Source organism: Sporothrix brasiliensis, assembly GCF_000820605.1.
Source record: "Sporothrix brasiliensis 5110 chromosome Unknown Cont12, whole genome shotgun sequence".
Classification (NCBI taxonomy): Eukaryota; Fungi; Ascomycota; class Sordariomycetes; order Ophiostomatales; family Ophiostomataceae; genus Sporothrix; species Sporothrix brasiliensis.
The window spans coordinates 291,082-317,165 of record NW_024467131.1 but is presented as its reverse complement, the minus strand read 5'-3'; the positions used below and the strand labels follow the sequence as shown (position 1 = coordinate 317,165).

Here is a 26,084-nt window from a genome sequence, read left to right as displayed (position 1 = left end):
ACCACTGAACGCGGCAGGCGGGCTCACTGTGGCTCAGGTGGGCTGTGGCGCCTGACTCGCGCTAACGTCCCACGACAACAGCGCTGTCCACTGTGAAGCCATTCCCACGTCTCGAATGACGACACGCAACCCACGCAACCACCCACCGGCCATGGCCGACCTTCTCTATGACCTGCTGGCGACGGCGCCACCTCCCTCCCCCTCCTCCCCCTCAGAACCGCAGACGCAAGCGGCGTCGGGATTCGGTCCGCCTGACCACGATGCCCTCTCGTTTCTCGCGACGCTGGCAACGCGGCCGCTGTCGTCGCTGCAGTCCGAAGAGCCCCTGAAGCTGGCCCAGTCGGCACACTCGCTGCAGCTGGCTCTCCAGGGCCTCGCGAAGAAGTCCTACCAGCCGGTGCTCGAGTCGGCGAAGCGCCATGCTGCGCTGCGCACGGCCGTGCCCCAGCTTGCCGCCACCACCGCCGAGCTGCGCAAGGCCATCCCTTTGCTGGACGACGAGGCTCTGCGGTTCTCGACGACATACCGCGCGGGGAAGACAACGGCAACAACTGGGGTCACCGAGAGTGCTGCACACAAAACAGGGGCAAAGGGCAGCACCAAGGGCGCCAAGGGCGCCAAGGGCGACGTGCTCGCCCGTCGACGCCAGGCCCTCTTGCTGTCACGCAACGTCGAGCGGCTCGTCGATGTGCTGGAACTGCCGCCGCTCCTGGCCTCGTCGGTGGCTGCCGTGCCGGTCAACTACGCGTCGGCCCTCGACCTCAACGGCCACATCCGCCGCCTGCACGCCCTGTTCCCCGATTCGCCGCTGGTCCGGTCTGTCGCGAGCGAGGCCGACGAGTCCATGCGGGCGACGGCCGCGAGCCTGGTCCTGTCCCTCAAAGCGCCGGGTCTGAAGCTCGCGGCCTCGCTGCGGACCATCAGCTGGCTGCGGCGCGTGCTGCCCGACCTCGAAGCGGCGGCGGCCGCCGTCACATCCGAGTTTACGCAGGCACTGGCGCAGTCCGTGGCACACTCATCGGCGCCAGGCGCGGGCGCCGCCGCGCGCTCGCACCACGACGCGGCGGCACAAGAACGGGCCCTAGGCGCCGTGTTCCTCGTGTGCCGGCTCGCCACGCTCACGACCACGCTGGACGCGCTGGCGCCGTTGCGCGAGCTGGCGGACCAGGAACAGGCGCGGCAAAAGACGATTGGCTCGGCGAATGCCTGGTCGGGCGGCCAGCAGACGGAGCGGTACCTCAAGCGCTACATTGAGATTTTCCGCGAGCAGAGCTTTGCCATTGTGTCCATGTTCCGGAGTGTGTTTCCGACAGCCACAGCTACAGGGACACCATCAACAAGAGAGGAGGACGTGGACGCAGATGGCACCAGCAACAGCAACAGTAGCAGCAAAATCAATGGCAAGATGCAAAGGAAGAGCGAGCACAACGGTGACCACGGCAGTCACAACGACCCTCTCGAAACACGCGAAACACCCGATCCCCTCGAGGCACTACCGCCCGCCCTCGCGACGTTCCCCTTGCACCTCGTCGACATGCTGCTCGAGACCCTGCGGCAGTACCTCCCCGCCGTGCGCGACCAGGCGTCGCGCGACAGCCTGCTGACTCAGGTCCTGTACTGCGCGGGCAGCCTAGGCCGCCTGGGCGGCGACTTTGGCCTCTTTTTGGCCACGCTCGATGTGGGCGACGACGCCGAGGCTGAGTGGGTGGAGGTGGTGCGCCGGCACAGGCAGCTCGCCGGGCGGCTGGAGTCGATTGTTGGCGATCCTCGCGAGAAGCGGTGACGCTCATGAAGGGGTTTACTGGTCGCTTGCCTTGCCACAGGAATGACAGCATAGAGATACTAGAAAGAGGTGTCAAGGCCTCGCTCAAATGAATGATGAGAATTGCATTGTTGCATGTACAAGTGAGAGCAGTAGCGGTGTTGTGCTGATGCGGCAAAGTGCGCTGACTCTATCGCACTTTGATTTTATACACTAACGAACACGACAGACGTGATATCATCATATATTTTGCCCCTTGTCGTCGTTGATTTGTGTGCCGATTTAGGATGCATTACAGCAACGGACGAGGCCGTCGTGGAGGAGCTGGCAGGTTCCCTAGAAGACAATGATCTTAGTGGACTATTAACACTAAGAAATGGGCTGGGACACCACTGGGGAGACCCCAGGAGCCCAGCCAAGTGATGTTGGCTCACCGCCTTTATTTCGCGGCAGAAAAAGTTTGGGAACTGGTAGCGGCAGAAACTTTTTTTGATTTTGCTGTAGTAGCAGACAGCCTCCTCCATTATCACGGGCAAAAGGACATCTTGGTTGATAATTTCCACGAAAATCACACGCATATTCAAGATGGTCAAGGACAAGAAGGCAAAGGCTCCGGCCGCAGAGTCTGCGCCGAGGAAATCAAGCAGAATCTCCGAGCAAGTGGTGAAGCGCAAAGGTTGGTTCAAGACAATGGAAGGCGGCGACGACCAGGTGATCTGGAGCTTCTGGATACACCGATTGCTGACATCAATTCTTCTACAGCCAACGAGGAAGTCTCGTCCCCGGCCACGAAGAAGCGCAAGGCCGTTGAGGAGCCCGTGAAGAAGGCCAAGACGACGACGCCCGCCAAGACGAACAAGAAGAAGGCCGCTGCCGCTGCCGCTGCCGCTGTCGAGACAGAAGACGGCGAGGAGGACAAGGAAAACGACACCGAGCAGACAAATGTGGCCGTGGAGGACGATGCTACGACAAAAGCTCTAGTAAAGGAGATTGACGGCGACGACGAGGACGAGGACGACGACGCGGCCAAGGGCGGCACCAGCCTGTTCCAGCCCGGCCAGGATGTCGGCAAGGCACCGGCAGCGGCCGTGAAGAAGGCTGCCCAGGTCAAGGCCAGCAAGGCCAAGAAGACGGACGGCAAGGAGGACAAGGGGACCAAGACACAGAACGGCACAGTCGCAGCCACCTCGACGGACGCCAACGGCGCCGAATTTGGCGGCGTCGTCTACGTCGGCCGCATCCCCCACGGCTTCTTTGAGCACGAGATGCGCAGCTACTTTAGCCAGTTTGGCGACATCCGCCGGCTGCGCCTGTCGCGCAACCGCAAGACGGGGGCCAGCAAGCACTACGCCTTTATCGAGTTTGCGGAGCGCGACGTCGCCGACATTGTCGCCAAGACCATGGACAACTACCTGCTGTTCGGCCACCTGCTGCGCTGCAGCGTCGTCCCCGCCGAGCGCATCCCCGCCAATCTCTTCAAGGGCGCCAACCGCCGCTTCAAGGCCGTGCCCTGGAACCGCATGGCCGGCCGCAAGCTGGCCCAGCCCAAGCCGGAGGACGCATGGACGGGCAAGATTGGCCGCGAGGCCAAGCGCCGTGCCGAGCGCGCTGCGCTGCTCGAGAGCAAGCTCGGCTACTCGTATGCGGGCCCGACGCTGAAGACGACGGACACGGTCGAGGCGCCAGCGGCTGACGAGGCGGCCGAGGACAAGACAGAGAAGACAGAGGAGACAGAGGAGACGACGGCGACCAAGACACTGGAGGCACCCGCGGCCGCCGAGGACCCGGTTGCCGCCATCTCCAAGGCACCAGCAAAGGGCAAGAAGGGCAAGGCGAAGAAGGTCGCCGCGTGACGATGCGACGAAAGCGAGAGAGAGCAGAGTTACAGAACAACAGCATGCCTTTTTGGGTTTTTGGGAGTTTAGAATTGTTCATGTCTTCATAGTTTCTTTTTCACCTGTTGAATTGTTAATGGCACATGCTTCTGCTTTTCCAGCACTGAACGTCGTCTCGTCGCGCCAGTGTTAAATTGCCTGTCTTCGTCCACATCGGCGGCTTTGCACCGCACGTGTCCATCACGACGGACGGAACACACAACACAGAACAGGAATGTACGCCCAAAGCGAACCTCGCACGCCCACGTAAAGAGACTCTGTGCGAGGATTATAAAGGGCGCTGGTGGTCTCTTCTCCTTCGTCCTCGCCGAAAAGATCGCTTCCAGCAAAATACCGCCCTGCAGTGAGCCATGGCCAAAGGCAAAAGCAAACAGCGTCCGGGGCCATCACTCCAGTGGGAAAGCAAGCATCCTCCCGGCGCAGTTTTGCGACCACGCGAGAGGGTGTGCATGCCTCGGGGTTGACAAAGTGTTCAGTTTTGAAGAGAGAAGGAAGAAAAAGCCCCTAAAAAGATTCGTGAGGTTCTTTGCCAAAGAAAGTCGTTTAGGTGTCGAATAGTGGATCCAAGCCTACGCTACATCGGTACATGGCTTAAGTACATACTGCAGATACGAAGTTCGTGGCGGCAGAAGAACCCAAACTACCGCCCAGCTTTACGAGGCAGCCAAAAAGGTAAATGCCGAGTGCCCAGGCCGTCTGTTGTTTTGCGTCCAGATTATATTGTGTTATTTGCAACCGAACATCAGAAACAGCGACGACAAATGTCGAGACATGCAGGGCCGAGAGTACTTCCAAGAAGCGAATATCGCTGTAGACGACAGAGGCCCAGCCCGCTAATCGGGCGAGGCCACAAGACACAGCTAGGGCATCGTTTTGGCTTACGTATTGGCGGACTCGGTGCCCCAGAATGTGGTGCCACGGGTGTCCCGAAGACGCTGAAGAAGCGAGAAAAACAGGAAAGCGCGACACAGGCCGCGCCTGCTGCCATGCGACCAAACTGCGCAACGCTGCACCAGCGCTCGTTTACGCCCATTCGCGCCTGCCATTCCACTCGGCGTCCCTCCTCTTTCCTCTTGCCTCTTCCACCCTGTCATATCCCTTTTTCAAACCAACTTCGCTCGCCAGCCTGCAGTCCTTTCCACATCTCTGAATACTCTCCGAATACCACACAAACATTGCACGCAAGAGACGTCATCATCAAGCACCCCGTCATACTGTCCGGCTCCGACCTCGAGCCCCATCTCCAACGACCTAGTCCGCCCACCTTTTGCGTCCCCGCCGACTGCAACAGATTAAAATACGACGCGACAAGCACCCCCAAAACGAGCCAATCGCCGCCACTAGACGAAGGGGGGAAGCCAACGCCAGCAAAGCCAATGCAGCTGCGGAGGGCGGAGCTTGCCTTGGACTCTGTGTAATACATGCTGCTGCACGCGAATACACCTGGCCTTTCCCTCATCGTACATATCGACTTCCTTTCGATCCTTTCGTGCACGTCCCACGTTCGTCTTTCTGCGCGCCCGTTTGCCCTCTGAGCCCCCTCCAGAGGAGCTCTCCCCTCCAGCACCATGACGTTCTTTGCAACATCATTACCACTGTTGGCACCTCAAAACGACAGCGCCCCGTCAACAGGTTTGTCCTTCTCCCCCTCGCTCCTTTGCTCATGGAGTATACTGCGCCTCGCTGCCTCGCGATACTGCGATAATTGTGACACTTTGATCTAACCAGCTAACGCTTCGCCCGTTCACCCTGTCAGGTGCTAAGAAGAAGAATAAGAAGAAGAAGTCCACGGCGGCCAAGGCCAGTGCTGCGCAGGTCGCTGCTACGGATGCATCCCCAACAGAACCAACTGGCCCTGCAGCTTCTACCGAAGAGCCCGAGACACAAAATGGTGGCGGCCCCGGCCGCGACGATGCTGGCGAGGTTGTAGACGCACCCTCAAAAGACGACGCACCAGTGGTAGGTTCCTTGCCTCTCTCGTGACCCCTGTTACTGGCCTCTTCGAGATTGCTCCAGTCAACCCGAGAGGCCATGCATGGACCGCCCTTTGCTAACCGCCATTGGACGCAGCAGAAGCCCGACATCGACACTGAAATACCTGCAAACATGACGATGCCGCCTAGCCCGACAAAACCGTCGACTAACGGGGAAGTGGACGGCGGCAACGACAACGGCAACGGCCACACTCGGAGCGGCTCGACGGCCAACGGCCACGCGATACCATTCCACTCAAAGACCGACAAGACCAACGCCGAGAGTACCGCGATTGACAAGGACGGCGATAAGGACACGTCCACTGCCAGCCGCAACGGTGACCAGTCCTCCAACTCAGCAGCAACATCAGCACCATCCTCACCCACCACCACTGTGTCCAAGGCCACAAGCACAACCCCGCGCGCCGCCACGACGATGAACGACGGCCCCGAGGGCGAGTCGGACCCCGCTGAGCTAGAACGGCTGCGACAGCAGGTTGCAGAGCTTCGAAAGGCGCAGGAGTCCCACGAGGAGGAAACGAAAAAGCTGCGGTCCGATCTTGAGGAGAGCGAGGCTCAGCGCGACGCAGCAGACAGCCGTTACGATGATCTCGTGACCCGGGTTGAGAAGCTCAAAGAGAACATTAGCTCCCGGTTCCTGCGCGACAAGGAGGAGCTGGAGGAGAACAGAGAACGCATCGAGGAGCTCGAGGCAGAAAACGAGCGCCTGCTGCAAGCCAAAGCCAACGCCGAGGCGTCCACAGCCGCTGCCGCCAACGAGGTGGCGCGACTGCAACGCGAACTCGACGTCATTGATAACGAGCATGACCGCGAGCAGGAAGAGATCCGGAACCGCACCCATCTGTCGCAGCAAAACTGGCAGCGCGAGAAAAAGGAGCTGATGCAGCAACTGGAAAACCTGCAAAAGGAACTGATCAATACCAGAGAGGGTATGAACGACTGGGAGGTCATCGCGCTCGAAGAGCGCAACCGAACCACCTTGCTGGAAAGCAAGGCGTCTGATCTGGAAGAGCAGGTCGGCGTCCTGCGTGAACAGTACGAACGAGCCGCCGAGGACCGCGATGCACAGGCCGCTACTGTCGAGAGCTTGCAGCGCTCCCTGGAGGATCTCCAGAACGCACGCCGGCACGAGCTGCGCGAGATGGTCCAGGAATCGGAGGCCAAGCTTGATGCGGCCGAAACACGCGCGCAAAAGGCCGAGAGAGAGGCCGTAGAGGCCAATGAAGAGGCCGAGGTGCTTCGGACAAAGCTTGCGCATGCCTCTACCATGGAGGTCGAGCTGAAGGAAAAGACGGCCGCTCTTGCGAAACTGCGGCACGAGTCGCTGGGTCTGAACGAACACCTCATCAGGGCTCTCCGCTTCATCAAAAAAATGAAGCCAGAAGAAGCCGTGGAGCAGTATGTCACCCTGCTTCCGTACGCGTACGCCCCTTTATTGATCCAATCTTTTGTTGCTAACAAAACGTCTAGGCAAGTGATGACCAACCTCTTGCTTCAATTCCTGCAGATTGACCGCTCGGACCCCAAGAAGTTCCAGGTGCTGCAGGTCATTGCCGGCATGCTCCATTGGACAGACGACGAAAAGGAAAGGGCCGGTCTCGCGCGGCCGGGTACGTCGAGCAGCTCGCTGCGGCTGCCGGCCTCTCCGTTTGGACGGACACCGAGCACACCGTCCTTGAACACCGAGTTCCTCTTGGAATCCTCGTCGCTGTCCGGACCGCCCCCTACCAACAAGTCCCTCAGCACCATGTTCAAGGCATTTTTGGAAGAGAGCGTCAACGAGACGTCTGCGCCGCCCGTTTCGGCGGACGACCCTTTGTTGACGGCACTGCTAAACACGCGGCCGTCGGGCTCACGATCGACCGACACGAAGGCATCGAACAGCATTTCGTCGGGGACACAAGCGTCTGACGCTGGGCCGTCTCCTGCGGTACCGTCTGGTGCAGGGTCGCCTGGTGCAGGGGCGCCTGGTGCAGGGGCGCCCGAGAAGACTGATGCCGCATAATAAAGGACGCGGCTTGTTGACCTCGATTCTCAACTCCATAAAAAGGAAGCTCGTTTATATGGCGCGTGTACTTTTGCTTGTGTTTTTGTTTTTCCGCCCCCTTTCCTAAAAGATGGATGTCAGGGCGAACCTCTATTTGCTGGACATTGGGGCATGTACACTGTTTCCTCACAGACGGAAGCCACCGATGTGAGAAGATAAAAAGACGCATGGGGCCAGGAGTTTTTTTTTTTTTTCATTTTTATGTTTGTATTTTCTTGCGGGCATAATTATTTTTCTATTTTCTTCTTTGTTTGGTTGGCCCTTGTTCACGGCACGTTCGCTGTCTTCCTGCTGTGGCCATAAATAATTCTGCCGGTGAGTCTAAAAGAATTGTATTTCGTAACCGCTTCCTATCCCAGCTATACGTACCTAGAGCCGATATCCTGTTTATATGAAAGCTGATTGGGGGACGGATTTGTTAACGAGACGAAAACATGGCATGTTTCATTGTGAATGCTCTCGATTCAACGTTCACTGTGGTGACGATGGCTTTCGTTGTGAGACAGCACATTCCAGTCTCCTCATGGCTGCCGGTTACCGCATTCTTCAGGATACATTTTTAAATCCAGATATCACATGCCACATTCACAGTTCTTCGTACGGGTATGTTTCAATGAAAGCGAAAGAATCCAATATGCTTTCCCAAAAAGAAGGAACGCTGACTCGGTCTTCGTTGTATATTGGTACAATGCTAATAAAAGTAGTGTTACAGTTTTGCTTGACCTTTGCATACTCTTTCGAGATGGCACAAAACAAAAGACGCAAAAGGAAAAGTATGGCGAGGCAGAGCGTCGAAAGAACCATTTCTTGCTCTCTCTGACCGCAACTCGTCCCTAGGACGGCATTTCATCTTCTCGCCCTCAAGCCTCCACCATTGCCCCGGGGTATCTATTAGTTGGTAGTTGGTGACTTTCTCTCCATCCCCGTCCTCGTCACTCTCCAGAGACGAGGACGTCGGATAGGGAGATAAGTCGAGTGTTTGCTGGTGGCTTCCTAATCCAGCAGAGGAACAACACAATGAAAGTATTAAAAAGGAAAATCATGGCGGCCCCGAATAATGCCTGCCGTAGAGAGAAAGAGTGCTGCTAAAATGAAAAGAGGTAAGGAAATATGTCCAAAAGAAATGAGGATGATGTGGCAGTGTATTGTGTAAACAGCGGATATGCAAAAATGCAGGAAAATATGCTGTGTATAGGAGCTTTTTTTGACAAGAAACAAAATGCTGAATCGAATCTTCGCTTTACAAACGAATGTCGGGAATGATGCGATGTATGTAAAAGGTGTAGATGTTGAGGGCGGTATGTTTGTATTACACAGCCATGGCAATGGCGGCCACAATGCAGACGACCGAGACGTAGACGCCGCCGCTCTCGAGCTGATCGGCGGGCGACGTCACAGCTGTCGACTTGGGCGCAGGCGCACCGGACGACTCGGCCACCGCCGTGCCGGCGGTCTCGTGGCCACTCAGGCCCGGCAGCGATGCGCTGTTCCCACTGTCGCCGCCGGACGGCGACGTAGTGGTGGCCGGCGCGCTCGAGGCGACGCCCGACGCACTGCCACCACCAGACGACGAGCCGCCCGAGGTGTTGCTGCTGCTGCTGCCGCTGCTGCTGCTGCCGCTGCTGCTGCTGCTGCCGCTGCCGCTGCCGCTGCCGCTGGGGGATGGCGCGGTCTGGGAGGCGGTGCTGCCCGACGAGGCCACCATGGAGGCGGGGGCATTGATGGCCTGCGTGGCAAAGCCGATTCGGCTCTGGTCGATGTCGAAGACGGCGTAGACGTTCTTGATAAAGAGGTCGCCCAGCAGCCAGGCATTGGCGACGACGGCATGACCGTAAATGTTGCTCGTGCAGCTGCCGCTGTTGTCGGAGGCAGCCGCCATCCAGTCCTTGCTGGAGATGCTGTAGGCCACACCGGAAAAGTAGACGGTCAGGGGCTGGTTGGCGGTGCACGGCACCGTGTAGGTGACGCCGCCGTCCGAGCTGCTGGCACCCGGGATCTGCTTGTGCAGGGCGGCCACGTCGTCGGCGGGGCCGAACACGTAGGTGGTGCCTGTGTCAATGTACGCGAGGCGGCCCGTGATGCCGGCCTTGCCGCCGTTGTAGCCCATGTCGTCCATGGGAATGGCCCAGTCACCGCCGCCGGACGAGGACACGGGCGTATAGGAGAGGCTGCCGGTGTACTTGTCTGGGTTGGTGGCGCCAAAGACAATCTCACCATTGTTGGTGCCGCCGTCGACCTCCCGCCACAGGGCGACACCGAAAACGTTGGCCGTCAGCGCCTTGGCGGCCTGGGCCGTCTTCCAAAAGTTGTCGGTAGCGCCCTCGCTCAAACTCAGGCCCAGGATGCCGTCAAACGGGAAGTGCGTAAAGTCGCCCGAGGTCGTGTTGGCGATGCCAAAGGACATGGTCAGACTAAGAGCAGGCGTGATGGTGACCGTGTCGCTGGCCAGGTTGCCGGCCACGGTGCCCGAGCCGTAGGCGATGGAAAAGGTCTTGCTCGACGTCTGCAGCGTCTTGGAGTCGGCGGCGCCGAATTCGTTGTGCAAGGCGCAGGCCGGGGACTTGCAGTCGGAGCCCATGACCCAAGTGGTGCCGGCGCCCGTGTCGAGCAGCATCCACAGGGGCGTCTGGGCGGACCCGAACTCGGCCTTGATAAAGTACGAGAAATCGGTGCCGTCTTGGTCGATGCCCACGGCGTTGGAGGCGGACGGGGCGGTGGCGGTGACGACATCAAAGTTGTTGGCTCGCTTCACGGCAAAGTCCGCATTGTCGCCGGATGCCGTTGTTGTTGCTGTTGCTGTTGCTGTTGCTGGTGTGCGTGCCTCGAGGGCCTGCTCCGCGGCAGGAGCGTACTTGCGGGCGAGGCGGTGGGCCACACGCTCCACTCTTGCCTTGAGTGGCTCGTGTCTCTCGATCTGGAAGGAGCGTTAGCAGGCGTGCCGGTACGGCCATGCTCGGCCAAAAAAGAAGGCACGAGAACAAGAAACAAGGAAGGAGGAAGGCGCTCAAACTCGGCAGCTCCACAAAAGGAAGTAACGGAGCAACAGAACATACCCGGCGGTGTGCTGCAGCCCTCCGGCCAATCTTGAAGGTCAGGCTGTCGGCCGCCTTGGCCGGCAGAGACCGGCGGGCATCGTTTGTGGTGGCGTCTTTGACGAGAGTCGAAGACAGCTGGGCTTTGCAAAGCTCATTGTCGTCGGCACAGACGGATGGCGGGAACCAAGGGAAGAAGGCATGAACCGTCGTTATCCATAGGATCAATGGCAGCAGAGCTGCACTGCCCAGCATGATGGGCGGGCGGGCGGTTTGTGAGTTAACGGGGGGCGGTCTTCCCTTGTCGCCCGTCGTCTCGCTCCTGTTGTAAGTCGGAAAGCCGTCGTTGCGCCGTTTTCGATCGATGGGGTGGAGAGCAAGTGCGTCCACTGAAGGAGACTTGCTGCGTGCACAAATCCGCTGGTCCAGGAAAGATCGTTTGTCGTTATTATTGCTGCTGAGGGTTCCAGACGCTCAGGCTCGGTATTGGTATTGAAATTTGAAAGACGGTAATGAATGCAAGCGGATGCTTAAAAAACGAGAACCCGGGAAACGAAACAAAGACAGGCAAAGCAGACAAAACAAAAAAAGCAGAACTGGCCGTCATCCAATGAGGTATTACTGCTCCGATGTTGTGTTTCCGGCTCGAGCGTGCGTGAGTGATGTTTTGTTCCACAAGACACCGTCGAAAACGGTTGCAGAGGTTATGGAGGAGGACTGAGGAGGGGAGTGAGAGGAAAGCGGAAAGCGGACAGAGGAAAAGGAAAAGGAAAGAAACACAAACGAGGTGTTTGTAGCAGAAATCAAAACGGAGAGCCAGAAGAACAGGCGGAGGAGAGGGTTAAGACTGGAAAGAGGAAAGGCCCCGACGAGTGGGAGACAAAGGAGGAATGGGGGAGAGTGGAGTGGTAGGGAGGTGGAGTTGTGTTGTCGTTGCGTGTGTGTGGTCTCTTCTCGTTGCATGGGTAGTCTCTTAGAGCCTTGCACTCCGCAGCGCTGGCGTTGCGGCAGGAGACGACTCTCCTGCATCTCACATTCTACGTACCGCCCGTATGCACCTGTGTTGCTTTGCGGTTGCTGTCTGTGGATTAAAAATAAAACAGCTACTAAAAAGACACCCGAAACAGAGCAAGTGCAGAGAAAAGAAACGACGATCTGCACGACGAACCTGGCATCTAGGAGCTAGAGAGAGTTGAGAATAGCACCAGCAGGGAGGAAGAAGCCTAAGAGGTATTACGAAATACACAGTAGAATATGGTGGGCGGCGAAGGGAGGACGACAAGCCTGAAAGTCGAACAAGAGAGACAGAGAGCGCGAGCCAGCCGAACGCCACACAAACAAAGGTGTGCCCCCCCTTTCTTCTTGTGCAGGAGCTAGGCCCCAAGAAAGCATGAGTCGTCCAGTCAAATGGTATCGGACTGGAATTAGACTACTGGAGCTACTGTTTGAAACCGCCGCCATGGCCACTTGGTTTTGTGTTGTGGGTTCTAGACTGAAAAAAGGAACGTCGAAACTCGAAACGAAATGAGCGAACACACACACACACACACACACACACACACAAACAAAAAGAAGAAAGAAGAAAAAAAACCTTGGCGTGTTGTCTGGCCTCCGAGGCTAGATGTCAACGGACACAGGAGCTTACAGCATGACGAACACGAACTGGTGGAGATGACCATCAACAAAAACAGAAAGCGGCTGTTTCAAAGACAAGGGGGCCAAGAATGAAAAATACCAAAAGAAACGGTACCGAACAGAAACGAGCGCAAACCCAATGAAAGATACAGGACACTGCACTGCAAGGCGTCTAGTGGGTAATAAGAGGTCTTATGTTAATAACTGCAGCCTGCAGCAAAGGGCAAGACAGACAAAAAGAAACAAGAGGAGCAGCAAAGCAGCCCGTGGCAGCGAATGAATGGACGCTGGCGCTCCGGCTGGAATGCGGAGGGCGCGAGCAAAGGGGTCCTGGGCGATGGGGCCAAGGGCACACAGCATACGACGCATCTTACGATGCAGTGAGAAATATGGATACGTAAGGGAGAGGGCGGGGACCAAGAACAAAAAAGTGAGTTAGAAAGGAGGAGGGGACTCATAAAGGTTACGATATTTAGAATTTGGGGAAAAATTACAGCTGGCGTACGATGTAAAAGAACACAGAGGGAGAAGGAGTGGCCAGATCGAGGTCGTATCACTGGGAAACAAGCAATGGCGGATCGTCCGGGGAGAGCTGGGCGGCTGAGTGGTTGTTTGTGCTTCACTCGTCCTGTGGCTTTTTGTTTTCTTTCGTCTCGAGCCTGGCTCGCTGGTTTGTGCTCTTCTGACCCTTGTCGTTCCCATATTTACTTGTGGACCTTCTGCCAAGAGACTGAGTCGGCTGGCGGTTGGTGGTCGTCTGTCTGTTTTTCTGTTTTCAGTTTCTCTGGAGTCTGGGTATTTTGTTGGCAGCCCCGTCTCTTCTGTTTGTCCATTTGCAATAGCTTCGTTTCACCGCTTCGGCGCCTTCCCCCCCAGCTGTCCAAGTTTCTGCTGTCTTTTTTATATCTTACCCTACCTCCTACCACACTATGGCCGCTGTGGACACTGACAAAGAGGGATCAGCAGGCATGCAGGATCTTGTCATGTTGTATAAAGAGGCGAGAGATTGACGAGATATAAAAAGTAGAGAGACAACAGGCTAACGCATGGGCTTGGAGGAATACGAGATAATGGCTGAGGCTGCCGGACCACGGAACTTGGATCACAGCAAACCTCCGAAACGTCTGAATCAAGCAGTCGAAAATAGGGGCGGGCCAATGCCACCCCAAGAGCCATAGGCCCTATTCGATATGCAACTCCTGAGCAGCCGACGGGATAGCTGGATAGTGCTCGACGCAGGACCTCATACTCTTTTCCCGAAGCGAAGAGGCTAGACCGGTCGGTCTGGAGGTGGCGGTCTGTATTGTAAGATGCTGAAAATCGAGCAGTCGTAATGTATCTTAAACGATCCCGCCTCGCAGAGTGCAGCAGGAAAGGGAGGCCAGGCGCAGATGAAGTCATAGATGACGCTCAACAGACGCTGGCTGGGGATGGAAAATAGATTGGAGAAGCAAAAAGAAAGGAGACCACGACGTGCAATTGTCCGAGATGGAGAGTTGCTCAAACAGGAAATAGAGAGCCAGCTGACAGCAAACAAGAGCGAAAGAGGCTCAGAGGGTAGAAGCTCGTGACAAACATGTATGGCAAAACGGGCATGTCGAGGAGTTTGCTGATAAAGAGGAAATATCGTGGGGGGAGGTTAAAGTGCTTTTTGCCGCTCTCAATCTTAATTGACGACGGACATTGCAGATTGGAGGAAAGAGCAGCGGCATTCTTGCGGCCACTGTCGTCATTCACGATAGTGCCACCCACTAACAAAAGCTCTGTGCGGGAGAGGATAGTGCAGACAATATCCCCCTGCAAAACGAAGGCCTAGCTCCTTCCGTGTCGGACTGGAAGATCACCACTGTTGAGCCTTCTTTCTCGCCAGTCTACTGAGTATCTGTGAGCACGGGGGCCAACTGGGGCTGGGGTAAGCACGACCAGGTTTCGGAGAGTCGTGCCTTCCTGCTGCCGTCACGAGGAAAGAGCGACCAGGAGGCCAGGGAAACAAGACCGACAAGTCCCAAAAGGGCAGCTGCTTTAATGAAGCTGCTCTGCCCCCTGGCCCTTGGCGTCAATCGCCAGCAGCACATGCTGGCCCCCAGCTCGCTGCCATACCACAGTAAGCTCACAAAATGGCAGGAGCTCCTCTCCTGCTGCAACCTTCTCCGCTGATTCCCCCTTCACCCCCTGCACACGGCGACTGACTCGGAGAATGAGGGAAGGTTAGCCTCGTGTCAATCTTTGCTGCTCAGAATTCAGCCATTCTGCCCCCTATCGCCGTCTGGAGGACTTTTGGCACCTGCAATGGCGCAGTGGCGCAATGGCACAATGGCCTATGTTTGCGCAGTCGTACGACACCGGCGTAGAGGAAGCCCACAAAATGGACAGACAGGAAAGAGCGCTCTTTCCATTTCCTCACTTCTGTGTTGGCCACGACGTCAGGGGCTAAAAGAGGGGGAGTTGGCCAAAAGCGGGCCTTCTGACCTGTGCTGTTTGCTAGGAGGAAAAGAGACCGATACGGAAGGCAACAGCTACCTCAGGAAGGAGGCCACCATCAGGAAACAACGATGGCAGGCTGCGAGAAGCGGAAGGCGCTCGCGGCGCTTGCCAAGAGATAGACAAACGACAGCAGACAGCAGGACCTCTCAAACGGCCCCTGGCGCCAATCGTGAGGATCGTCAGGGCCCCATCTCCAATCTTCATTCTCTCACTCTCTTGTTGGCTGTCCACTTTTCAAACAGGCATGCACATACGAAATACCTCACAACGCCTCCGCTTCTTGCACGTTGCGGAGGAGCTGGCACAAAAACGGCTGCTCACAATCTTCTCGTCCCTTCAATTGACCCCATTGCATCAGTTTGTCTCACCCGGTCCATTGTATCTTCAGCCAGGGGTCTCGTTCATTCAGCACGAACCTAGCGCATGCATACTGGAGATCATCGCCTTTCTTTACGTACGGTGAGTCTGTCCATCATCATTCCGATTAGCCAACTCTGGGTCGCTGGCCAGCTTCATCTCCGTTTGTGTTCGTTTCATCTCCATTCGAAAGCTTGCACAAGCTTACATTTGATTCACGTTGGCCAAGTGCGTTTTGTTTGTCCAAATCTGTCTCGGGCATCGCTACAATCTGCATCGTCCTTTTTGTTTTGTTTTGTTTCGGTCCACCGCCAATCCGCGCCGACCGGGACCGTCGTATCAAGTGAGGCACGGGCCCAACTGGCCAGGCTCTGTCGGGACTGTCTTTGTTTCGTTGGCTGTGGTGGGCGTCGAGAGTCTCGCCAAAGAGACCTGCGACCAATCCCATCCCTTTCCGGTGCTTCCTGTGTCCATCTCCTGCATAGTGCATGCATCCCAGAGTGCGTGCATGCGTCAAATGGAGCGAAACGAGAAAGAAAAGAAAGAGGGGGATAGTGGGAAAGAGGCGAATGCAAGAATAAAGAAAAAAGTCACGGCCAAGACGAGCAGCCGAAAACTGACATCGCCTCTCGCCAGGCGAATCCAGCGGATCTCTGCGTCGGGCCCGACACATTGTCTGCGTCCGTCTTGTCTCGTCTCGTCTTTTATCGCCTTGGGCTCAGTTGCTCTCGTTGTCCCGACAAGTGGCTGTCTGATTTGTTCTGTTTCTTCTTTGTGCATCGATTTCACTGTCCCGCCTCTCCTTGCTCCTGCGCCTCTTCGTAACTGCAGCTTGGCAGACATCGTCGCGGATAAAATGAGGTACGGCGTACGAAGCTGCAAAGTCTGGTATCGTTGTTTCTCTGGTTCCTGTCCCAGGAAAGCACTCCCTTGACCCCCTGTTCGGTGCAACGACGGGCTGGATGACCTTATTTTGAGTTTTGACTTTTATGTTTCCATCCGCATGGACACGGGAAGGTTACAAAGTAGGATGTAGGATGCGTACGGACGGGACGCAGGATCCGCTGCAAGTTGCACGGTGCGACACGGGTTCCCGAGCCTCTGTACGGAGAATTTGTAGGAGGTTTGTTTGTTTGTAAGCCTCCCTGGACCTTGACCTTGCCAGACAGACCATCTTGCTTGTTTTGCATGCGCGGATGATCCTGCCAGAAACATTTGCGTACAATATAGTCCCCGTCGTGGGCAAGATGGTTTTTATTTTAACCGATACAACATCGCAGGTGAAACTAGAAAGTTGGAAAGAGAAAAATAAAAGCCGAGGAAAGGAAAGCATCAAAAAGAAAGCATCAAAAAGAAAGCATCAAAAAGAAAGCATTCAACATAAGTCCGGGCCTGGAATGAGCAGTGTCAAGCCGATATCACAATCCTCTGGAGAAGGCTATTCTCGAGGTCATATTCATAGGGCAAATCAGATGGCTTTGTTTACTTTCTCTAGCCGGTAGACGTCAATGCATATAAAATTGCCTAGATGCTGTTTCTTGGGCATGTCGATAAGACAAAACACTCGCAGGCATGGTGCTGATATCAATACAAGTCCGAACGGGCAAACGAAAACGAAGTGAAGACACAGAAACAGAAAAAAAAACGATTAAATTAAAATAAATAAAGACAAAGGCTCAAGACAATAAATGCAACCAATACACGTCAACCCCCCCCCCTGAAAATCTCCTTTTATTTTCTTCACACGTCGCACCACCTGTGTTGCTGCGTGTGCTCATGTTGCCTATTTCTTCCAGCTCAAAAAGTTGAGCAGGTTGTTCCGCGGGTCCTCGATGGCGCCGTCAAAGACGCGCTGACGGGACGCCTCGCTCTCGGGGGTGTTGTAGGCGGAAAAGACGCGGTCCAATGTCTTGGACTCGGTGTGCAGCTGGCCGTAGACGTACGTGGCGACGGCAGAGGCGAGGCCTAGAGAGACGACGGAGCCGAGGGCTCTGCAGGCGGTTAGCGGGGGGGAGGCGGAATAGACGGTTGTTGTAAATTAGATGCTGGTTGGTTTGACTGACTTGGAGGCCACAGAGGTAGACATGATGAACAGGATGATGTATATGATGATATTGTAAATTAATGTGAGTGGTGGCTTGCTTAGATGCAGTGTGCCGTATGTCGAATCGTGCAAGAAGGGTTGTCCAGAGCGTGGAGATGTTTGTATTGACTAGATGTATGGTAAAGTACTGTGGAAATATGATGTCGGGTTGATGAATGCATGGAAGTGTGTAGATGCCGTGATAGGAGCATCAAGAAATAAAGCATCATGACTGTCTCCCTTTTATATTGTCCATCGCCCTCACCCCCAGGACCGTCCAATATCGGTTCCGACCATTTTCGTGGTCACTCGCCAGTCCGCCTAAGAACAGGCACAGCATAACCAGACCACGCCTTGTTCGGGTCGCCTGCCGGCATCCAACGGCACGAGGCCGTCGTCAAAATCGTGAGTTGCAACCGTAAATCGCATGTTTTGCTGTGCCCTCCCAGGTGGGAGACTGCAGGCCGCGAAGGCGCGGCGGTGAGAAGGAGTAGTTCGATATGTCACACGGTTTTTAGTGGCAGTCGCGTGTTAGGGCAGATGCAAAGTGGAGCGGCCCGCGCTGACTTTGTGTCGACAGGCGCCCGTTGGCGAGGCTGTGGTCTCGGCTGGTCCCAGCCACGGTGGTGTGACTTTGGAAATAAAATACTGCGTATTTGAGCTTTCGTGCTCCTCCAGACACAATGTCCTTGAGGGTCTGTCGGGGATTTCCGCGGTGTCTCCCACAATGAAAGGGGACCAACCAGACTGGCAGCATCGGCAATTCCAGGGCAAAACCACACCACCGCATAGGAAGGAGTACGCAACGACCTCTGGCAGCTGTTAAAAGGCGACGTCGTAGAGATCGTAGCGAGCAGTTCCTCCAGCATCTTGGGCCATTGCCATGGGGCTCTGCAGGCAGAATCTGGGAAGCTAGAATCTGAAATCTCGTAGCATTGCGCCGAGTCCGTCGACAGACGCGGCATCATTATTCTCTCAGACATACGGCATTGCCACTGATTCTTCGTCGCCCTGTTTGAATCGAGAAGATGCAGTATCATTGAAAAGGCACCATTTCGTAACGTCGTAATTACGGGCTATTGCATTGGCGTTTGATACCCGTCTGGTAGAGTGTTAGTGCTCACTGTCGACACAAGGCTGAAGCTGACCGCTGGCAATGGGGGGTACGTAAGCAAGATGCACGGTTAAACCGACGACCGAAAAAGACGATGCAAATGGTCAAAGGTATTATATTGTATCCTTTGCCCCCCCTTTTGTCACGGTGCTTCGTTCCTTCCCGACATGTGTGTGACATCGCAGTTTCCGCAATGGGAACTGGACAACAATCCCGTCTTCTCGGCATCGCATTTTGTAACCGGCAAACACATCGCCATGCCTTCCCGAATCGTATTCCCAAAGCCTATATTCCACTTTGTATATCATCGCCCCGACCGGTCTTTTGACGTGATCTCGCAGCCCCGCCGGCCGCCTGGGGATCCTGGAGCCAGCCCCAGGGACGGCAGCAGCCTTGGGGATGGATCAAACAGCGTTCACGTTCCCTGGAACGGCTCTGCCGAGGCAGTGTCCCACTTTTCCCCTCCACGAGCAAGTTCCTGTCTTTGTGTGAACCACGGCACTTTGTGCACCTTGTGCACCACATTTCCCAGAAGGATTGGAGACCAGGCGTACCGGCGACGTAAGTACGGAGTCAATCTACGTAGTCTTGGAACCCAGCCTGCCGCAGGCTTGTGACACTCGGCGCATCTCGGACGTGGCATCCATATAGCTTCTTCTATCGTTCTCATTCTCTTTCGTGCGTGTGTTCACTCGCATGCTTTCTTTTGAACGTCCTTGGCACCTTGCCTTCTTGCTCTTTCATTTGTTGTGCAATTTTATCATGAGCGGCGCGTAACTCGACTTGTCTCGATTGGTTCTTGTTTATCATCGACATCGTCGTTTTCACGTGCAATTATACGATTTCGCCAGCGTTCTACGGACGAGCTCTCTCTCCATTGATTCGGCCGCCGTCCCAGCCCCTTTCGACACCGTTCCAGCCTCCCCGCCCACCATGCCACAAAGTCAGTCCATCCAGGACACGGTCAGGCACTTCAGCCAGCAGCCATGGTGCGCCGAGCTGTTTGCCCGGCCCGGCAACCGCTGCACCATGCCCAGCTCCCGCTATGACCGCGAAAACGACACCACCGGCCGCCTCCTCTCGCAGGACAACCTGTTCCACCGCGCGCTCAACAACGACGACGGCGTGCCCCATATGCTCGTCGTCTACCAGGAATACGGCGCCCCGGGTGTGCCTCTGCCGCCCGCGCCGCCCGGCGATGCGAGCCTCGGCACCGGCCAGGGCCTGCGGTTCCTCATCCCGTCGGTGTCGCTGCTGCTGGATTTGCGCGACAACGTGCGGGGGTTCAACGGGTACACGCACGGCGGGTTCTTGGGCACCATCATCGACGAGGTCATGGGCGCGCTCATCTACACCAACTACGAGGTGCAGGCGACCAAGGAGGACGAGGCCGAGGACGCGGGCACGGCGTGGCAGCCCGCGCCCAAGGTGGTGGACATGAGCACGTGCGGGCTGGTCATGACGGCGGGCATGGACGTCAAGTTCCGCAAACCCGTGGCCACGCCCGGCGTGGTCATTTCCACGGCTACACTCAACCGTATCGACGGCCGCAAAATATACTTTGACGTGGAGATCCTCGACGGCACGGGCGCCGTGTGTACGACGTGCGAGGGCCTCTGGATCAGCATGACGCCTCTGCGGGAAGCAGTGGCCGAGGAGAGCACGTCGAGCAAGCTGTAAACAAGCTGTAAACAAGCTGTTCTGCTCGTCTCGTTGTGTCTTGTTTGTCTTGTTTTTCTTTGTTTTATTGGTCATATCTGGGTATATACATTGGGATAGATAGGAAACCTTGGTAGCAACAATCGTTTAATATCACCGGGTTTTGTATACGCCATACCAACGAGGTCCTCTCACGTGGCGTTGCTCTGGGTGCCGGTTTGTCCGGCTGTACTTGTTGCGCACCACGCCTGTGCCCTCGTCAGAATTTGGTGCTCGTGGGACGTTGGGTCAACGGTGGCGAGCAGCGTCGAAGCAGCTGCTTGCAACCGACTGTGCTCCTCCGTAGCCACACTGGCGTCACTGGTGGTGGTGCCAGTTTCGCGCCGGAAGTGCTCGAGGTAGGCCACGGCCGTGCGCAGAAACACCCACACGGCCTCACCGGTCCAACGCAGCGACGTGGCCATCTCCTCGACCTGCACAACCGTCTCTTCGTACAGAGGCGATGGCTGTGCCGGGGCAGCGTCTGTGCGGCGCGGTGAAGACGGCAGCGAGGCAAGAAGGAAGAAGAGAAACGACCACCCGGACGTGTCCGTGTGGTGCCGATAGCACCAGTCGCGCACGAGCACGACGAGCTGCAGCTTCTCGTCGTCGTGTTCGTCCGTCTCTGGTGTGCCATTTCTGGATTTTCTGGATCCCTGGCTCTGCCACTGCACAAGCCACCGCGCATGCTCCCATGCGTAGTAGTTGCGTGGATGCCGCACGGCCGCCACCGTGACGACGTGCGTCACATCGCGACGCAGACGAGTCCGGTCGGTCGCCGGGTTCGCCAGGCGCAAAAGCAACCAGCGCCGGTGGCTCCAGAGCGTCGGCGACTTGGTGTGCCGGTGCAGGTGGCTGGTGAGAAGGCTGTCGATGAGGTGGAGCTCGTCTGCGAGGAGTTGCGACGCGCGCGAAGCAACAGGGGCGTCGGCCGCGGCGTCGGCACTGGCCGACAGAAGGTCCTCCAGTATCAGCCGCTTGCGCGTGTTGGCGGCCGTCAGGTGCTCCGGGTCCATCAGCAGCAGCACCGCCGTGGCGCGCAGGATGCGTGTGCGCACGGCGTCGGTCGCGGGCAGCAGAAACGTCGCCGCTCTGTGCTTTTGCAGCGTCTCCCGGGCGACGATAAAGGCTTGCACGAGAGCCAGCTTGGGTACAGCCACGGCATTGCCTTCCCGCAGGACGTAGCCGCCGTCAGGCAGCGGAGGATGCTCGCGACCGAGAAACTCGATTTCAAGACGTTCTTGCTGCTCCGCTGTCTCGGTCAAGACATCTGCGATGGCACAGAATGCCGCCTCCGGGTCGCCAGACTGCAGGGCCGCCGCCGTGGCCTTGTCGAGAGCCCGCGACATGGCCCGGTTCGATAAACAGATGAATCCAGCGAGGTTGTGTGCAAGTGTTTACGTACAAGTGCTGTCCTCGGTGGACCTCCATACCCGGCTTGAGCCTAGCCCCTCGTTCCTCTATACTATAGTGGGCTCAGTCGCTGGGTTTCAGTGCTGCTGACTGTACTGTGGCAGATGTACCACACCTGTGGCGGTGCATTTCCTCCAGTGAGATGCGCTGTACGGAGTATTGTCCGAGATGCACAGCTAAACATTCCCACCGCTACGACAAAGCCTTCCTTTCCTCCTTCATCACACCGAACACGCGAGCGATCTCGAGACACCACGCCGCCCACCCACGATGCCGTCCCTCCTGCTCGTCGTCTTCCTCGTCGAGCTGGCCGTCCAGGTCGTCAACTCGCTGGGCGCTGCCACGATAGCCGACTTCCTCTGGCGCATCTGCAGCATTGTGCCGTCCAAGCAATCAGCCGCCGTCGCCGCGCAGCGCAAGGCCCAGACGGAGTACCTCGCCCTCCGCCGGGAGCTCCATGCCACCAGCAGCCAGGACGAGTTTGCCAAATGGGCCCGTTTGCGCCGCCAGCACGACAAGAAACTGGAAGAGTTGGAGGCGAAGAGTACGTCGTCTACGTCGTCTGCACGGTCCTTTTTTTTTTTTTTTTTTTTTTTTTCCCTGTTGAATTTGGAGTTTGGATCTCTGACATGTCTAGAAAAATCCCTCGACACGGGCCGGCGCTCGTTTGACACGGCCGTCACCGTCCTCCGCTTGGCGCTCACGCGCGGCCTGCAGTTTTTGCTGCCCTTTTGGTACGCCCGCGAGCCCATGTTCTGGCTGCCCCATGGCTGGTTCCCTGGCTACGCCGAGTGGCTCGTCGCTTTCCCGCGCGCGCCCCGCGGCAGCGTGAGCATCACCTCGTGGCAGCTGGCCTGTACGGGCGTGCTGGTCTTGGTCAAGGACACCCTTGTGGCGCTCGTGGCGCTGGTGCAGGAGGCCAGGGACACGACGACGCCGTCGCAGGAAAAGGAGACGACGTCCACAAAGCAAAAGGAGGCAGCGGTTGCTGCGGAGGGGGCGTCGAGCAAAGAGACGTCCAGCGAGACGAAGGCTGCACGGGCAGGAAAAGACGAACTGTAGGATTCAGCACGATTCTGTCTTGCGTGGGTAGGCCCCATAAGCAACACGAAACGGATGCCAGGAGGACATTGTAGAAGCAAAAACGACGGGGGCAAAAGGAAAAACATATATGACAGGACAGATCATCACGGTCGGCGTTTCGGTTGCAAGCATGTCTACGGCCGGCTTACTTTGTTTACTATAATATACCAAAGACAATACACATGTCTCTCATGAATTTGACGCAGTTGGTCTCCATAGAGGCAAAAAAGGGAGGGCCTGCAACACGATATGAGATGACTCTTGGCAGAGTAAACTTGGGTTCGCTCTGGGCAACAGATTGACTGTGGCGGCCATGGAAGAGTAAGGGCCACCAAAGCTTCGAAAGTGCCCGTTGTTACGGAGACATCACGACGACATCACGGAAGGCGATCACAGTGTAGACAGATGACGCACGAAACAAACCTTAATATAGGCGCCACGGATAGAGAGGCATCAACGTGTCCCCGCCGTGGCCTATATCCCATATTGTGCTGCATGGAAAATGTCGCTGTCGTTTAAGAAGTGCGTCGCACACATGCCCGTGGCTTGTCGCGGAGTCTGTCCGTTCACAGTGTTTGGAGATCGTGGATGTCTTATGAAGGAAGAGAGAGAGATTGAGATTTTCTCGAAGCTGTTTCTTTGCGCTGCCAATTTATGGGCCCATTCAACAGACCCACATTTTCTCGGCGATCACGTGTTGCCAGCTGGCATCTCGAATTCAGCTCGGCACGAGAACTCGTCCAAGGGCAGGTACAAAGCCATATCACAGAATGTCGAAAGCTAGATGAGAAGCAGTTTCAATATACGATACAAAAAGACAAACTATTGTAAAGAGGACGAGTGCTTGTTTAACACAGTCATAATCATGGTTGGCTGGGACAAAGGCACATGCCTGGACAAGGCACGGCCTCATTGGCTGCTAATCGTACAGAATACATTCAGGAACAGGGAGGCGCGACCCACTTCTCACCACCGGTCCCTTGTCCCTTATGTAGCTTTCGTCGCCATAGGCAGAAGGACAGCTTTGTCCTAATATAGCACCCTATTCACGTCTCAAAGACACGCTGCCACGACGTCGTGCCTTGACACAGCTCGGGCCTGTTGCGTGTCTTTTGTTTCTGCTGGTTTCCGTGCCCTTTGTAAAGCCTCTCCGCTGTTGGCCAGAGCGGTCGTTTTCGACACAAGAAAGGCTACATTCGCACCACAAACGACGATTGCGAGCCGCTGTGCTCTGCCATCCGCAGCCATGGCGATTCCATGGGGAACGTAAGTCGGCATGTCTTTTGCGTTTTCGTCCGAGGTTTCCTCCTGAATACGCGCTCACCTTGCACTGCTCGATGCAGACTCAAGTCCCTGCTCCTCTTCTTTGGGCCGATGCTGCTGCCGCGCGTCCTCGGCATGTACCGCAAGCTCAAGGCCGAGGCAGGCGTGCGTGCGCAGCAGAGCCAGCAGGGCGGCGCGGCAGCAGCAGTCGTCCGGCCGCTGGCGTTCCGCTCGGTTCTCGTTCTCAGCCTCCTGGCCGCGGCCGCCCTGGCCTGGCTGCTGTCGGGTGGCCTTGTCCTGCCCGCCTCGGCCAGCCACGCCCTGCGTCTGCCGTCGGCGCTGCGCATGCCGGAGAATGTCTTTGCCGCGACCGAGTCCCGCCTGCAGGCACCCACCGACGTCCTATTCACGCGCCTGGCGTCCAACCGCCCCAACCACACGCTGACGGCCGCGGACGAGGCTCTGCGTCTGCGGCTCGTCAGCCTCGAGTCGCGCCTGCTGTACCTCCAATACGGCCCCGATGCGCTCGTCAACTGCCCCTTTTGTGGCGGCACCGGCGTCGATGCCGCCAGCCGGTTCAGTGCCATGCACTACCTGTACTATGCCATGGCGGACCTCGTGGCCGCCCACCTTGCCAACCTCGTCCTGATTGCTCTCGTCACGTCGCCGCTTCTCCTCCTGGGCCGTCGTGGCAAGTCGTCCGGCCACGGCGCGTCCGCCGGCGCCGGGGCCGGGGCCGCATCCGTCTATGCCGACTTTGACGCCCACGGCGAGTCCGCCGCCGACCACGCCTATGACGTCGCCGCCACGCACATTCGGCGCTGGCGCACCCCGGCGTCCCTCGTCGCCCTGTGCTTTGCCGCGCTCGACCTGTATCTCGTGGCCTCGTACAACGGGCAGCGCAACGCGCGCGCCACGCGCCTGGCTGAGCTCGACTTCTTTTACTGGTCCATGCGCACGTATCGCGCCGTCGCCTGCGGCGGCCTCCTCGCCGCCCTCGCCGCCGTTCTGTACCTGGCCGCCTCGGGCCGGCACAGCTCGCCGCGCTTGGGCCTGCTCGGGGTCGTGCTGTTCGGCGCGCTGCCGCCGCCCTCGCCGGCCCACCGCGTCACGGCTGTCACGCGCGGCCTGGCGGGCGTCAAGAGCAAACTGAGCGCCGGCGCGATTGTCAAGAACACGGCGCTGCGCGACACAGACCTGCGGGCGCGCACGCAGGCGTACTGGGCGCGAGAGGTGATGCTGGTGGCGGAGGCGATGGAGGAGCGCGACGTGATTGAGGGCGTCAACGACGCGCTGCAGAACCGCATCGACATCCAACGCATCGCGCGGGATGCGGAGCAGTATGCGCAAAATGTGATACCGTCGTCGGCACCGTCGTCGTCGGCGGGTCGAAGTAGCAGCCACGGCAGCAGCCAAACGACTCCCGTGCAGCCGCAGCCACAGGTTGTCGTGTCACGGTCGACGACGCCCGTGGCAGCTGGCAACAAGCCCACGAAGAGGAAGTGAACGTCGCTGTTTTCGTATACGAGGAACAACCAGGTCATATTGCAGCCAGCAGTGCATTCCATTTGAGATTCTCTTTGCTTCTATTTTGATTTTTATGGTACATGATATCAGCCGCTTTGGCGCTTTTGCAAATAGAGTGTCTATTCTACCAAGTTACATGCACTTTACGATAGTGAAAAAAATCTATCTTGACGGTATGTCATATATCGCTGTCTACGTGCCTTATTTGGCCACAGGCACATACAAAGAAAAACGAGAATAAAAAAGCCAAGACAGACAAAAAGCTCACCCTCAACACACACCTACACGTGCTAACTATGCGTCCATAGCAGTCTCTGTAGATGGAATTGAGGGTTACGAAAACCGCGCTGGGCGATTTTTGCACGAAATATCCCCGGTGGAACACTTCGCCGGCTGGTCGAACCAGGAACCTCCCGGTGGAGGCCCTCGTTAATCCAACTGGGCCAAACGATTAGGGCCAAGTTAATCGAATGGTCCAGTTGCATTGAGGGGCAGACCACTCTGCAAAGATATAAACCATAGACCAGCCCTCATTTGGCTTTTTTTTCTTTGTTTTTGGGTTGCGAGGGCGTGGCCGGATGTCCTCCGGAGGGCAGGTGCGAGAGTGGAGCCGGGCTGGGTCGTTCTTGCCGTTTTGGTACGTCCCGCGGCAGTGTGGTACGGTGACAAAGTGCGGCCGGTCTAGTGGGCAGCATCA

At 57.0% G+C, this 26,084-nt stretch overlaps 9 protein-coding genes across 9 annotated transcripts; 6 read left to right on the top strand and 3 right to left on the bottom strand.

Moving 5' to 3' along the window:
- Positions 1-151: 151 nt before the first annotated feature.
- SPBR_03937 (uncharacterized protein) lies at positions 152-1,783 on the top strand (the record flags this gene model as incomplete). Its single annotated transcript, XM_040762225.1, has 1 exon — positions 152-1,783. The coding sequence occupies one exon, from the start codon at positions 152-154 to the stop codon at positions 1,781-1,783; it is 1,632 nt and encodes a 543-aa protein (XP_040623275.1).
- A 564-nt stretch (positions 1,784-2,347) lies between these two features.
- On the top strand, positions 2,348-3,615 carry SPBR_03956 (ribosomal biogenesis protein gar2; the record flags this gene model as incomplete). The annotated part of the gene is made up of 2 exons (XM_040762244.1): positions 2,348-2,438; positions 2,525-3,615. 2 exons carry the CDS (start codon positions 2,348-2,350, stop codon positions 3,613-3,615), a joined length of 1,182 nt encoding a protein of 393 aa, XP_040623274.1.
- A 1,610-nt stretch (positions 3,616-5,225) lies between these two features.
- SPBR_03910 (golgi family matrix protein) lies at positions 5,226-7,656 on the top strand (the record flags this gene model as incomplete). Its single annotated transcript, XM_040762198.1, has 4 exons — positions 5,226-5,289; positions 5,414-5,616; positions 5,674-7,067; positions 7,122-7,656. 4 exons carry the CDS (start codon positions 5,226-5,228, stop codon positions 7,654-7,656), a joined length of 2,196 nt encoding a protein of 731 aa, XP_040623273.1.
- A 1,351-nt stretch (positions 7,657-9,007) lies between these two features.
- Positions 9,008-10,985, bottom strand: SPBR_03923 (uncharacterized protein; the record flags this gene model as incomplete). The annotated part of the gene is made up of 2 exons (XM_040762211.1): positions 9,008-10,612; positions 10,752-10,985. The coding sequence occupies 2 exons, from the start codon at positions 10,983-10,985 to the stop codon at positions 9,008-9,010; spliced, it is 1,839 nt and encodes a 612-aa protein (XP_040623272.1).
- Positions 10,986-16,989: 6,004 nt separating this feature from the next.
- On the bottom strand, positions 16,990-17,292 carry SPBR_04021 (uncharacterized protein; the record flags this gene model as incomplete). The annotated part of the gene is made up of 2 exons (XM_040762308.1): positions 16,990-17,197; positions 17,270-17,292. The coding sequence occupies 2 exons, from the start codon at positions 17,290-17,292 to the stop codon at positions 16,990-16,992; spliced, it is 231 nt and encodes a 76-aa protein (XP_040623271.1).
- A 2,044-nt stretch (positions 17,293-19,336) lies between these two features.
- On the top strand, positions 19,337-20,083 carry SPBR_03999 (uncharacterized protein; the record flags this gene model as incomplete). Its single annotated transcript, XM_040762286.1, has 1 exon — positions 19,337-20,083. One exon carries the CDS (start codon positions 19,337-19,339, stop codon positions 20,081-20,083), a length of 747 nt encoding a protein of 248 aa, XP_040623270.1.
- A 170-nt stretch (positions 20,084-20,253) lies between these two features.
- SPBR_03961 (uncharacterized protein) lies at positions 20,254-21,450 on the bottom strand (the record flags this gene model as incomplete). The annotated part of the gene is made up of 1 exon (XM_040762249.1): positions 20,254-21,450. The coding sequence occupies one exon, from the start codon at positions 21,448-21,450 to the stop codon at positions 20,254-20,256; it is 1,197 nt and encodes a 398-aa protein (XP_040623269.1).
- A 334-nt stretch (positions 21,451-21,784) lies between these two features.
- SPBR_03998 (protein GET1) lies at positions 21,785-22,576 on the top strand (the record flags this gene model as incomplete). Its single annotated transcript, XM_040762285.1, has 2 exons — positions 21,785-22,058; positions 22,152-22,576. 2 exons carry the CDS (start codon positions 21,785-21,787, stop codon positions 22,574-22,576), a joined length of 699 nt encoding a protein of 232 aa, XP_040623268.1.
- A 1,267-nt stretch (positions 22,577-23,843) lies between these two features.
- SPBR_03942 (uncharacterized protein) lies at positions 23,844-25,366 on the top strand (the record flags this gene model as incomplete). The annotated part of the gene is made up of 2 exons (XM_040762230.1): positions 23,844-23,863; positions 23,941-25,366. The coding sequence occupies 2 exons, from the start codon at positions 23,844-23,846 to the stop codon at positions 25,364-25,366; spliced, it is 1,446 nt and encodes a 481-aa protein (XP_040623267.1).
- Positions 25,367-26,084: the final 718 nt, after the last annotated feature.